The sequence below is a fragment of the Schistosoma mansoni genome, chromosome W, assembly GCF_000237925.1.
Source record: "Schistosoma mansoni strain Puerto Rico chromosome W, complete genome".
NCBI lineage: Eukaryota > Metazoa > Platyhelminthes > Trematoda > Strigeidida > Schistosomatidae > Schistosoma > Schistosoma mansoni.
Genome location: NC_031502.1, coordinates 21579250 through 21593293, shown reverse-complemented (window position 1 = coordinate 21593293; position 14044 = coordinate 21579250). Strand labels below are relative to the sequence as shown.

Sequence of the window (14044 nt, the reverse complement as noted above, 5' to 3'; positions counted from 1 at the left end):
GGGCTCGATAATAAAATGTAACTCATTCTGGAGCACATGCTTACATCCAAAATATGCTCAAGTGAGAGCACGTATCTGTCTGCGTCTTACTGGACGTGGGAAAGACGCTCAAGGGAAATTTCTTAGGGTTTTACTTAATGATAGGCAAGCTAAGAATATATTTCATGAACAACTAGGAAAACAGTTAGGCAGCCATGTAAGTGGAATGACATCCGTAAAGCTGTGGAAACAGCAGTGATATCTGCTAGTACGGTAAACTATAAGGTTAGGGAGAAACACTGGATCTCAGCATCATCTACCTCACTGATAGATGCTCAAAAACGCATCCCATTTGGCTCTGAACATAACGAAGAGCGTAGTCAGCTTAAAAGCAGGCTAATAAGAAGTCTATGAAATGATCGCGAACAGTGGTGGGTAGCGAAAGCAAGAAAGATGGAAAAGGCAGGGGCAATATGCAACAGCAGACAACTATTCAGACTTGTTAAAGAAAGCAGTATTAGGAACCCAACTATCTCGGAAAAAGATGAAAATATTGTGTATTCTCAATCCAGGAGATTGGATCGAGGGGCAAAACACGTGAGGGATCAGTTCAATGGGCCTTCAGCCACACATCGGTTTCCCACGATCCCTAGTCGACTAGAATAACAACTTGACGTAAGTCCTCCGACTCTTTACGAGGGTGGAAAAGCTATAGGAAGTTCGAAGCGTGGGAGAGTAGCAGGCCCTGACAGGGTCACCCCAGAGATTTCTGACGAGTCCCAAATAGGACGAAATGCGCGTCCTGGATTCCACTGCTAGCCACTATCCATCTTTGCTTACAATATTAATATTTTATTATTATTATTATTATTAATTAATTAATTAGCTTACTGCACAGCAGTTCTTGGCATTTTTCTTTATGAGTTATGAAATATAACCTTTAAGGTTAGAAGACATTCGTAGGTTACTAGTATTTAGTTACAATTATTTATCTGTAAAGCTTTGGATATATATTCTGTAACTACCGAATAATCAAGGTAAGGATGAGAAATCAATTAATGACTTGGTGGTTTTTCATCCACTGAGATGTTTGAGACATGTATCACGTACCTCGACTCCCAATGCTTACTGATGTAAGAGTAAGTTGAACGAAAGTTTGAGGTGGGGAAACTAAGATAATATATGGTATTAGTTAATCAATTACATTGATTGTTGGATTCAACCATGTTGGCAGATACAGACCCACTAGTTTAGAGTCCTCATAATTGTTGTAGGCGTTGGTTAGTGATCCAGGTAAATTCAATCTTTATTTTCTCTTAGATCGTGATTTTCTAAATCTTTTTACACTCTTTTTTCTTCTACCTTAACCTAATGTTTTCTACTATTACTACTGACACTGTTATTATTTCTATTACTCTTGGATTTGTCTTAACAGTTTCTTCTTACTATATGGATTATATTGTGGTCAATTGAACTAATACACATCAGGTTCTACATTGTTGACCAATTATTAATCTTATCATGATTATTATTCTTTTCAATTTCATTTCACTTCAATAGATCCCCTTTCTATAAAAGAGAAAATCGATCCACACAAAGTTTTAACGGATCAAATATGTTTGGATATTCACATCATTCATAATCGGTTAGTATCTTTGTTATTTTTTCTTCCATTTCTTTGATGTTGGTCTTTTTTGTTTTAAAATTTTACCGAAATTGTTTTCGTAATGTACAGAAATTAATGAATAAAGTGCATACGTTTGTGTGTGATCGGTAGATTACTATAGTGTATGACAGTAGTATAGTCTAGGGACTCCCGATCGTTGCTGCTACCTTGACGTGGTGGTCGGGCTTGCCTATCGTGATGAAGCAATCGAGCTATGCTGGCTGGAACAATCGTTCCTCGAGGTCCTACCATGCCAGACAGGTCGGTTGAAGAGCGGTGAGACTAAAAGCAGCAAACCCAAGGTCCGAAGGCGAAGTCGTACTGCTGACTGTACAGAGGTGTGACAGCAGTAAGGTGTTTCCTTCAGACAACCAGCATGACAGCGATGCTGCCTTCCCACAAGGAGGGGTGGGGTTAGAAAAGGTCGACCCTAGAAATGCACACCTCGCCTTATCCCACGGATATCCGTCTCCGGCGGTAAGGTTTTTTTGAAGAACGGAGCTAACACAAAAACTACCCACAAAAAGGTCGTGTGTGACCGACCTCAAGCAGTTGTCCCTTGGGCACTGCGGTCACGCTCTCAGGTCATTAAGACCACTTCTAACCCAATTTCCTTTTCAGGTACCTCTAGAAGAATCCTTCCACGGTGTGGGCAACCGGGAAGTGATAACTGCCCTCATACCTCTAACAACACTCAAGACCACTGTATTCATAATCAATCTCCTTCTTCACTTCCTACTATTCCTTCTACCTTGACTTTCAACACTAAACTTCCTGTTCCGGTTTCCTCCTCAAGTGTCACCATGGCCAACGATTCTAGTGCGCGAAACGCTGTCCCAGGTCTACTAAAACCTCGCTCCAAACTACACATTGGAGCCTTCAACGTACGTACTTTAAGTCAAATCGGTCAACAGGCCTCCTTAGCTAAAACTCTAGAATCTCGTACCATTGATGTATGCTGTGTCTCCGAAACACGCATACAGGATCCCAGTGTGGTCATTCACTTGACCTCACCTCGCCAAAATGGACAGCCGACGAAATACACCCTCCGTGTATCTGGCGACCCGTTGGCTAGTTCTCGCGGACTTGCAGGTGTAGGCATAGCACTAAGTACAAGGGCAGAACAGGCACTACTAGAATGGATCCCCGTTAACAGTCGCCTGTGTGCTGTCCGGCTAAATGGCTCCGTAAGAACTCGGAAGGATATGGACACACGTCGTTGCCTTTTCGTCGTTTCTGCCTACGCTCCCACTGACTGCAGCCATGATGAAGCAAAAGATGACTTTTACAGAAAACTCTCTGAGCTTCTTCAGAAAGCTAAGCGCTCAGACATAGTAGTCGTAGCGGGTGACTTTAATGCCCAGGTAGGCAGCTTAAATCATACAGAAAGACATTTAGGTGGGTGTTTTAGTATTCCGGCTCAACGAACCGATAATGGTGATCGTCTGTTGCAACTATGCTCACACAATCGTTTATTTTTAGCAAGCACTAATTTTAAGCATAAGGAGAGACATCGTCTAACATGGCGACCACCTGCACCAAACCAACGATGGACTCAAATAGACCATATTGTCATCAGTCATCGTTGGAGAGGCTCAATAGAAGATTGTCGCTCGTATTGGAATACTTGTTTAGACTCTGATCACGCTTTAATACGAGCGCGCATTTGTCTGCGCCTCAATGGACGCAGGAAAATTACACTAAGAAGACCCATTAGGATTGAACTGGAGGACGAGAAAGCCAAATGCGAATTCCAGAAACAACTGAGTTCACATCTAGGCAGTTCTGTAAACGAGACTGACCCAGATGCTGCTTGGAAAGACATACGAACAGCTGTGGAAACAGCAGTAACATCTATTAGTCATTTAAACCATAGGGCTCCAAAAAACCAGTGGATTTCCTCTAAGTCTATTTCACTGATGGATTCGCGTAAACTCATCCCATCAGGCTCTGATTACGACGAAGAGCGTAAAGAAATTAGATCTAGGTTAACTAAAAGTCTAAGGAACGATCGTGAGCAGTGGTGGGCAACGAAAGCAAAAGAGATGGAAAAGGCAGCGGCTGTAGGCAACACCAGGCAACTATTCAGACTAATAAAAGAAACCGGAATTAAGAAATCAAGTGTAAGTGAGACAATCTCCGAAAAAGACGGAACCCTTATCTGCTCTCAACCTAAACGTTTAGAACGATGGGCGGAACACTTTAAGGAGCAGTTTAGCTGGCCTTCAGCTACTGCACAACTACCCACTATTCCCAGAAAACCTGAATGGAACATTGAAGTAGGCCCCCCGACCCTACTTGAAGTTCAAAAGGCTATAAGTAATCTGAAACGAGGAAAAGCAGCTGGTCCAGATGGATTGGCTCCAGAGGTCTTTAAATATGGTGGTCCAATTTTAGCGATTAGGTTGACTAATATTCTGGCTAAAATCTGGGAGACGGATGTAATCCCATCCGACTGGTCACAATCACTGATTGTCCCAATATATAAAAAGGGGTCAAAATCATCCTGTGATAACCATAGAGGGATTAGTCTGACTAACATAGCATCTAAAATACTAGCCTCAATAATTATCGGGCGCCTAACTAAGACTCGTGAACTGCAAACACGAGAAAATCAGGCTGGCTTCAGACCTGGTCGTGGCTGTATCGACCACATATTCACCATTCGTCAAGTTTTAGAGCACAGACACGCTTATCGGCGTCCGACAATGATAGTTTTTCTTGACTTGAAAGCAGCATTTGACTCTGTAGACCGAGAGGTTCTGTGGCAGTGTCTGTCATTGAAAGGTGTACCTGAGAAGTACATAAACCTTTTGAAGGCTCTTTACTCGAACACTATTAGTCGAGTAAGAGCTTATGGCGAACTGTCATATGATTTTACAACCTCAAGTGGTGTCCGTCAAGGTTGTCCACTATCCCCGTTTTTGTTTAACTTCATTATAGACCTGTTGCTGCAAATAACACTCTCTTCGACTGAATCTACAGGAATTGATCTCCTACCAGGGGGACCACTAAGCGACTTAGAATACGCAGATGACATAGTCCTGTTTGGTGAAGACGCTGGCAAAATGCAGAGTCTTCTGTTGGAACTCAGTAATAATGCCAGGATGTTTGGGATGCGTTTCTCTCCATCCAAATGTAAATTGTTACTCCAGGACTGGCCTGCGTCAACACCCGAACTAAGGATAGGGAGTGAAGTAGTCGAACGCGTCGACAACTTCACTTATCTTGGAAGTCTGATCAGCCCTAATGGGTTGGTGTCTGACGAAATCTCTGCACGGATTCAAAAAGCTCGTTTGGCATTTGCCAACTTACGTCACCTATGGCGTAGACGAGATATCCGTCTATCAATTAAGGGACGAGTATACTGCGCAGCAGTTCGTTCTGTTCTACTTTACGGCTGTGAAACATGGCCATTAAGAGTAGAAGATACTCGTAGGTTACTAGTATTTGACCACAGATGCCTTAGAAATATTGCTCGCATCTGCTGGGATAACCGGGTAAGTAATAGTGAGGTTAGACGCAGGGTATTAGGGAACGATGGTAAATCAGTTGATGAGGTGATGAATCTTCATCGACTGAGATGGTTGGGCCACGTGTTACGTATGCCTGAACACCGATTACCACGACGCGCTATGATGACTAGTATTGGGGACGGTTGGAAGAGAGTTAGGGGCGGCCAAACCAAAACATGGCATCAGTGCTTGAAGTCACTAACTTCTAGTCTGAGCCATGTTGGTAGATGCAGACTACCTGGTTGGGGTCCGCGTGACTATCGTAACCAATGGTTGGAGACTCTGTGTGACATGGCTCAGAATCGATCACAATGGCGTAGGTGTATACACTCTTTATCTTCCCTTAAACCTTGAGACTAAAATTGCTTCATATCTCCCTTCCTGTACTATATCCTTATATACAACCTATAATTTATATACTACTACCAACACTAAATTAACTACTATTAATCCGGTGTTGATCTTGTTGTGCTAACGAGGTATGGCAACTTGGACCGATGCATATATGTGCCTGGTCCTACGTTGTAGCTGACTGACTGAGTCTAAGGACTGTAAACTTGGGCTGCTCTTAAAAATCCTCTCATGATTTTGAAGCCACTTGTAAAAGTCAATGAGCAGAGAGTTTGGACAAATCAGTTATGTTATATCTGAAGCGTTTCGAATTCACTAGTTAGCGAGCGGAACAAAGACTTGTGACCAGAGACCGATAAGCTAGCTATTTTGACGCGTCCCAGACCCAGCTAACTAAAGTAATAAGTCCAAGTTGGAAGCGGGGAAAATATATTCTGTAGCAGTCAGAAGCACAGCAATCATAAGGGGAAAAAATCAAACGTATATATACAGCAATGAATTGTCCTTGGGCAGTGTTACAAAATAACACACTCAAAGAAACAATGGACCAGTAGCGTTTAAGATATTTTACAAGTGTGAAATTCGACCCGAAGGTGAAAAGAGCGCTTTTGGCGCTAAAACAAAGAAATTCAAATCTTCAAAATAAAATTACAAGATTAAACCATTTACGAAGTAAGTTCTGGGGATTTGACATTCTCAACAAGTTACATTTGTTAACAAAAGTAATCAAACGTGTTAGAGTTTAATGGTTTTAGAAAGCTTATCGTTTTTGGTGATTGGTTATTGGTTTCTTAATCACATAATGTTGGAGAGACTTCGTGATCTAGTCACATTCAATTTACTGCAGGTAAATTTGCTTCCGAATCCCTCTTACAGTCGTAAATCGTTTTGTGGCAAATTCATGATAGCTTGTAATGTCTTCATTAAAAAAATTCGTTAGAGTTTGGGACTAAATGAATTCGGTACCTACTTCATATTTTTAATTTGGTGTCAATTAATAAATACTTCAATGATAGATCAATTCATGTGAGTTTAGATTCATGATTTTAATCGAACACTTGTAAATCATAGCGTTACTTTATACAATCAGTCGAACTTGCGATCTTAGCCTGTTAATACTGATTGGTATTAAGCGACTTGATGCTCCAAATGAAAGGTTGAATAGGGTATATTAATCTTTATTTTCATAGTTTTAATCACGAACTCATCTCATTTACAGTACTATCGTAAACCTGAAAGCATTGAACTGTCGTTTCGTGCTAGTATGAAACTTCTCAACAATATGCATCCACAACTCTCCACTTGGGAAACGAATTCTAGGATATTCGGTCTGATGCGCGAACGCTTAACCACTACACAACTGAATTGGAATCCCATGGTAGTAGTGTCTAACAAAAATTAATTCATGATATTATGTACGTCTCATCTATTCCCTACAATGGATAACTGTCTCGTACTCGACTTGGTTCTTCGCAAATGACCTAGCCCTCCTATCTCATACACACGAACAAATGCAGACGAAGACAACAAATGTAGTAGCAGCCTCTGAATCAATAGGCCTCAACATACATAAAGGAAAAAGCAAGATTCTCAAATGCAACACGGAGAACACCAACCCAATCACACTTGATGGCGAAACTGGAAGAGGTGGAAACATTCAAGTACCTGGGGAGCATCGTTGATAAACAAGGAGGATCGGATGCAGATGTAAAGGCGAGGTTTGGCAAAGCAAGGGCAGCATTTTTACAATTGAAGAACATATGGAACTCAAAACAACTCTCAACTAATTTCAAAGTGAGAATCTTCAATACGAACGTCAAGACAGTCCTACTGTATGGTGCTGAAACGTGGAGAACTACTACGACCATCATCAGGAAGGTACAAGTATTTATAAATAGTTGTCTACGCAAAATACTCAACATCCATTGGCCGGATACTATCAGCAACAGCGTTTTATGGGAGAGGACAAACCAGCTTCCATCTGAAGAGGAAATTAGGAAAAGACGTTGAAAGTGGATTGGACATACATTAAGGAAATCAACAATGTGCATCACGACACAATCCCTAACTTGGAATCCGGAAGGGAAGCGGAAAAGAGGAAGGCCAAAGAACACATTACGCTGGGAGATTGAAGCAGATATGAAAAGGATGAATGTTAACTGCAAAGAACTGCTCAGGACAGGGTTCGATGGAGAAAACTCGTTTGTGGCTTATGCTCCTCCATGAAGGGTAACAGGCGTAAGTAAGTAAGTAAGTACTCGACTTGGTTAAACTCTAATGGTCACAGCTTCTCACTAAAACTTCTAGGGTTCCAATATTTAATTTGTTCACGTGTGAGCAGATAATCATGATCAGTTCATTATATTATGAGAAAATAGTTCGTTATTTTTCTTTAAAGTTAGTCTTTAGTTTAGTACCTAATTTACCACATTAATCATAGAATTTTATTCTTTCGAAATAATAATTCTTAGCATATGGTTATCTTTGTTTATATTGTACCAGAAAAAAAAACAAACCGTATTATTAACTTATTTAATCAGCTGATAAAACTTATTTTAATGATGTTCCATAACATGATTGAACATCAGTCTCAGCACCACAGACCCATTCATTCTTTAAATTCCTTTCAAATTCTGATTCAGTATTCATAAATTATACCGAAAAAAATCAATCAGATTCAGGATAATAACTTTTGTATTTTTGTGCCAACTGGAAAATGCCATGATTGCTTAAAGTTTATTTCTACCAATCATTGTGTCTGAGTTTGGTTAGTGTATGTTTGTCCCACTATCCTTCTCTGTCTGTCTCTCTCTCTTTCTCTCTTATGTCTATATATCTCTATTCGTTTAATTCGTCTTGGCAATAAATATCATTTGTTCCTTAAACTAAAGTGATGAGCAGGTTTATGTCGTCAATTATGTAAGTGTACATTAAAAAAAAATTAAATTAACTAACATGTAACAACACAATCTCCATCTACTTTACCATTCATAATTTGAAGCCTTTTATAAACTTGACATATTATTAGACAATTATTTCAATTCATTCCAGTATAAGTGAACAGAATAGACGAGTGAGGACAATTGAATGTACTTAAGTACAAATTACAAACTATCTGACTAAAATTTGTTAATCATATAGTAGGGGTTTTGTGGAGAATTTAGTATTTTCATAGTTGAAATCATGAGACAATTGAAGCTAGACCACCATGGAAAACCTGGAAGCACTGCTTGACGGCTGTTTCGTCCTATTATGGGACTCCTCAGTGCACAGTGCGCATCCACGATCCTGCACTCGCGAGATTCGAACCCATGACCTATTAGTGACTGACTCCATGAGATATTTCCTTGAGTTCTAGTGAGAAGCAGTGATTAGTGGAGTTCTACCAAGTCTGTTGTAGAGATATCAACTCACTGAAAATAATTGGTGAACGGTTGCTCAAAATCGTAGATTGGTTGAAGTTAGACATTAACACCGTTTGATACCGGCTAAGTGGTCTATCGGTTAAGGGCTCTGGCGCGAAACTGGTAGGTCCTGGGTTCGAGTCTCGCGAGTGCGAGATCGTGGATGTGCACTGTCGAGGAGTCCCATAATAGGACGAAACGGCCTTAAAGCAGTGCTTCCAGGTTTTTTGGTGGTGGTCCAGCTTCAACTGACTCATGATTTCAACTATGATAATAGTTAATTTGCAAATTATCAATCAATGGACTCAATCTTGATCATTCCTTCTGTAAATATTAGTTCATCGTCTCCGATTATTATTGTCCATTCATTTTCATACCAATTACGCTTCTTTCCTGTTCTTTCGTTATCGATCTTCTACTGAAATACATTCAATGCATGACCATCGTTATATACTACTTATGTGGATTTAAGTTACCCACACCACACCATTATCACAATGCATACAATATGAATAGATTGTATAGTTAATTATTTTATTGATCTTCTTTGATACCTTTTATTCCTGTTATATCATAATAAACTACTTTTTCAAAGTTGAAATCATGAGTCGATTGAAGCTAGACCATCATGGAAATCCTGGAAGTACCGAACGGCCGTTTTGTCCCATTATAGGACTCCTCAGCAGTTCGCGAGACTGGTGAGTCCTGGATTCGAATCTCGTGAGTGCGGGATCGTGGATGCGCACTGCTGAGGAGTCCCATAATAGGACAAAACGGCCGTCAAGCAGTGCTTCCAGTTTTTTTCATGTTGATCTAGCTTCAATTGACTCATGATTTCAACTTTTGAAAAATACTGAAATCTCCACAAAACCCCTTCTGATAATAAACTACATTTAGATTTCATTATAAAAATGATTCATCCAATTTGTTTCGGGTTTCACTATTTTTTTTGAGATCACATTGTTTTAATGTTTCACTATGTTTTTTTGTTTTTATTATAGAAATCTATTAAATGGTACAATTCGATTTGATCTGCCTCATCGATCTGAATCAGGTAAGTTATGAAGTTCTTATTATAATTTCGAAATTAAAAACAAAAAAAAGTATGATTGAGATTAATTTATGTCGAATGTTTGAGTGACACCAAAGTAACTTTTAAGGCAATTCAGCTATTTATTACTGTCAAACAAAAAGGGTTTGTAAATTAATATTGACAGATTAGAATTGAAAAGTTATAAGTAAGGGTTTTATATTCACAAACTTGGAGAACTATCACAATTAACCAGCTTTTAACTGAAGAGAAACTTAGGAAATGGATAGAACACACATTGAGGAAGTCGTCAAACTACATCATCATACAAGCGCTAACTTGGAATCCTGAAGAGAAACGGAAAGGAGGAAGGTCAAAGAAAACAGTGCATCGAACATTGGAAGCAAACTTCGAAAGAATAAATAGCAAGTGGAAACAAGTTGAAAAGATTGTCTAGGATAGAGTTGGATGGGGAATGCTAGTGAGCGACCTATACTTCTTCATGAGAGATGACAGGCGTAAGTAAGTATAATGTCAAAATACTATCTGATCATCTGAATGAATAAATTTCGCACCATGATGATTCTAGTCTCTTGTCAAGAAATGTTCTATACATAAAAATAATGGTAAGAGAATATAGATTAGTATAATGATAAGGTTAAAATAGCCATGATAAGTTCTCAACTAGTTTTTAAGCGAGATTAGAGAACAACTTTTGTAAATGAATAGCTTTTAGAGGAGGAAAACAGTAGTGTATTACAAAGTATGTTTTACAGGTTACTTTACCTGTTAATTAGATAAACAACAATATTGAAATTCATCCATATAGATTTATGGATTATCAGTCTTTACTATCTTCCCTATTCATAGCCACATTTTGGCTGAATCTTGTACACAAGTTATTTTCTATTTTATGGTACAATGTGGTCAGTTTGATTGGTATATAAACCCAGTATGTTTGAAATATAACGATTCATACCGCAGAGGCTGTTCTGAACTTAACTTGCTGGGTTAGGCAGAAGTAGAACCGATACGTACTCTAGACTGCTCGTACGGTTTCTGTGTGTCACCGGTCCGATCGACAATTCGCTGCTCTCCGATTGCCGGTCTTATCACATCATACGTTAACAAGGCATCCACTCGGTCCACAAGCTATAACACAGTCTTCTCGAACCCCCTAAAATGACCGAAATAGATTTTTAAACATTCCTTCATAATTCTTGGTTATGGTTAAAGCTAGGGGTTTTAGGGTTTAAGTTTTCATACTTTGCAGCTGTATGGATGAGTGATTTGCGCATGAAAATCCAAGAGATGCTATCTCAAATCTTAATTTATTCGTTTATAAAATCTACTGTTATTGGGTTGTGATTTGTTTCAAGTTTAACTGTTAGTATTTGAGATTAGTTTTCATAGAACACAATTTTAAAGGATATCGTCCAACAATAACCATGTTACAATAATATTGTTGAGGTTAACACACATAACATACATCTCCATGCCTATTTACCTCTTATTACAATAATACATGTAGGTACTCGAAAATTGGATTATAACAAGTAGAGATGTAGGTGTTTCTATAGAATTCAATCGGTAGTTATATATTAAAAGATCATTAAAATTATTATCTTGCTTTGGATATTAGAATAAGATCTAGTTTTACAGTTGAATCTTTCTGAGTAAACATCGTGACCTCTTGATGTTAGATTTATTTGTCATATTTCAATGCCTAACATAATAGTCGCCTTCATATCATACACTTTGTAATAGTATTATACTGTACCAGTATAAACATATGTATTCAAGCAAAAAAGTCCTGAGGTTTGTCGTGAGAGTCCCAAAATATCCCTTGTTAAAATCTCTAGAGACCTAGAAACGCTTAATTTTGTTGGCATTGAATATACACTTTCCAGAAACATCTAGGAAGTAGTGCAGAATCACGTGTCACGGTTTTGCTTGGATGTTTAGCCAAGGTCACATATTACTTCATAAATACTCTCGTTTTTCCTGCATATAAACTATCTTTGGAATAAAGTTTTTACTCACAATTTTCACCTTCTTTTGATTGTTCCAGTCGATGTGTAGAAGTAGTTAGAGTTATATGAACCAAATAGGAAGAAACAGTTTCGGTTTATCGGTAGCAGGACGTATCAAGTCTCATATAGGCAATCTCCACGCCTATTAATCATTATAACATTGTTTTCGAGTTATTCTATAAGATGGTGACTTGAGCAATCTCCTATGTTTAATCATTTATATATGTAAAAATGATCATATCAAGCTGTATGATCAATTCGAAAAATCATTGATTGTCGATACATATTGTATGAATGAGATTTATTCCAATAACGGCGAGCGCATAAGAGTGTCAGCATTAAAAAAGATCATATCAAAGGCTAGTATTAATTAGACTGACTCACACAATGGCAAATATTGAATAAACCTGGAATTTAAACTAATTATCAGTTGTTTTTCGAGATGATTTTATAGGGCATTGTGCACAGCTTTAATTGATTTTAAAAAAATTAAGCATATAAAATTCAACATAGAATCATTGAATTGTAATGAAATTATTTGTATAAAGTATATTATTGTCTATAGTTGAAATCATGAGTTAATTAAAGCTATACCACTATGGAAAACCTGGAAGCACTGGACGGCCGTTTTGTCCAATTGTGCCACTTACACAAAGAGTGTGATTGATGATGCCGCCTCGCGAGATCCGAAGTTAGACATTAACACCGTTGGACGCCGTCCAGCTCAGTGGTCTAGTGGTTAAGTGCTCGCTCGCGAGACTGATAAGCCATGGGTTCAAATCTCGCGAGGCGGGACCATGGATGCGCACTGCTGAGGAGTCCCACAATTGGAAAAAACGGTCGTCCAGTGCTGCCAGGTGTTACATGGTGGTCTAGCTTCAATTGACTCATGATTTCAACTATATAAAATTACTAAAATCTCTACAAAACCCCCTTCTTATATTATTGTCTGTTCATTTCGAATAAAATTATTGAAATTCATAATGACATCATATATACATAAAGGCAAAGAACGACATAACTAGCTATGTTTTATTATGCCACATTAGAATAGAATTAGATTACGTAAACAGTGATAAAGCCATTGGGTTTTGGATCTTGAATAGTTATACCTTTAGGAAAGCGAAAGGTATTGACAACAAAAAGATTTGGAGATATTTACAGAACATTGTAAAGTGAAGTGTATATTGATCTTCACTATAATCACGCGACCTATGTAGAGATTACAAAGCTGTCATTATTCTATGGTAAGGAGAAATTGATGTATTACAGTGATTGAACACTAACAGGTAAAAATTGAAGTACAAGGAGATAGCAATAGTAGGTATTAAACTAGTCGTAGAACATCATGAAAAATAGATCGATACTAGACTATTTACGGATAACAGCATAAACACGTATTAAACTGTGTTATAAAAATTTACAAGTGTAAATAACACTTACATCTGTATTACATCATGATATCTCTTTAATGCTATCTGTTGTGGAGTTCACCTTTATTGTTATGCGCCATTTCGCACTCACACTCTTATTGGAAGATACTTTATTGGGGGACAATGGTGTACCGAATTCATTATTGAAAGTTTATTTTATAAAACGACTCTACATTATTCACATGGAAGTCAGATATTTTCATTCACTATCTCGTTCTTGTTTTGTTTCACTTGAATTAATGGTATAGTATCACTTGATTGTTCCTATTCGTTCCTTCTTATATTTAACTTTTTTTGTCGAATAATTATTATCTCAATTTTTAATCATACATCAATTCGAGTTGCCATACCACAATAGCACAGAGATGTAGTTATCGATTCAAATCCCATAGTGGTAGAAGCAGTAAGAGTCTAAGCATTATGTGAAAGATTAGGGATTGAAGATGTTATTCAAGGAGTATAATCCAATGAAATAAATTTGGGAAGAGAAAATAGTAATGGACATGAAGAATTCAGAAGAATAGAATTTAGTAGAACACAAAGAGTGTATGCACCTTCGCTATTGCAAACGATTTTGAGCCATATCATTCAAGGTTTCTAACCATTGATTGCTATCATCTCGCTGATGCCAAC

General features: G+C 38.2%; 1 protein-coding gene across 1 annotated transcript in view; it reads left to right on the top strand.

Annotated features, from left to right (window-relative positions):
• Positions 1-14044, top strand: part of Smp_130750 (hypothetical protein) — a gene marked incomplete at both ends in the record, with an annotated part of 34495 nt that overhangs the window by 12349 nt on the left and 8102 nt on the right. Inside the window, 2 exons of the mRNA XM_018788962.1 lie at positions 1540-1624; positions 9917-9969. Of these exons, the coding sequence (XP_018654453.1) occupies positions 1540-1624; positions 9917-9969 (138 nt within the window). The remainder of the gene's footprint in view (positions 1-1539; positions 1625-9916; positions 9970-14044) is intronic.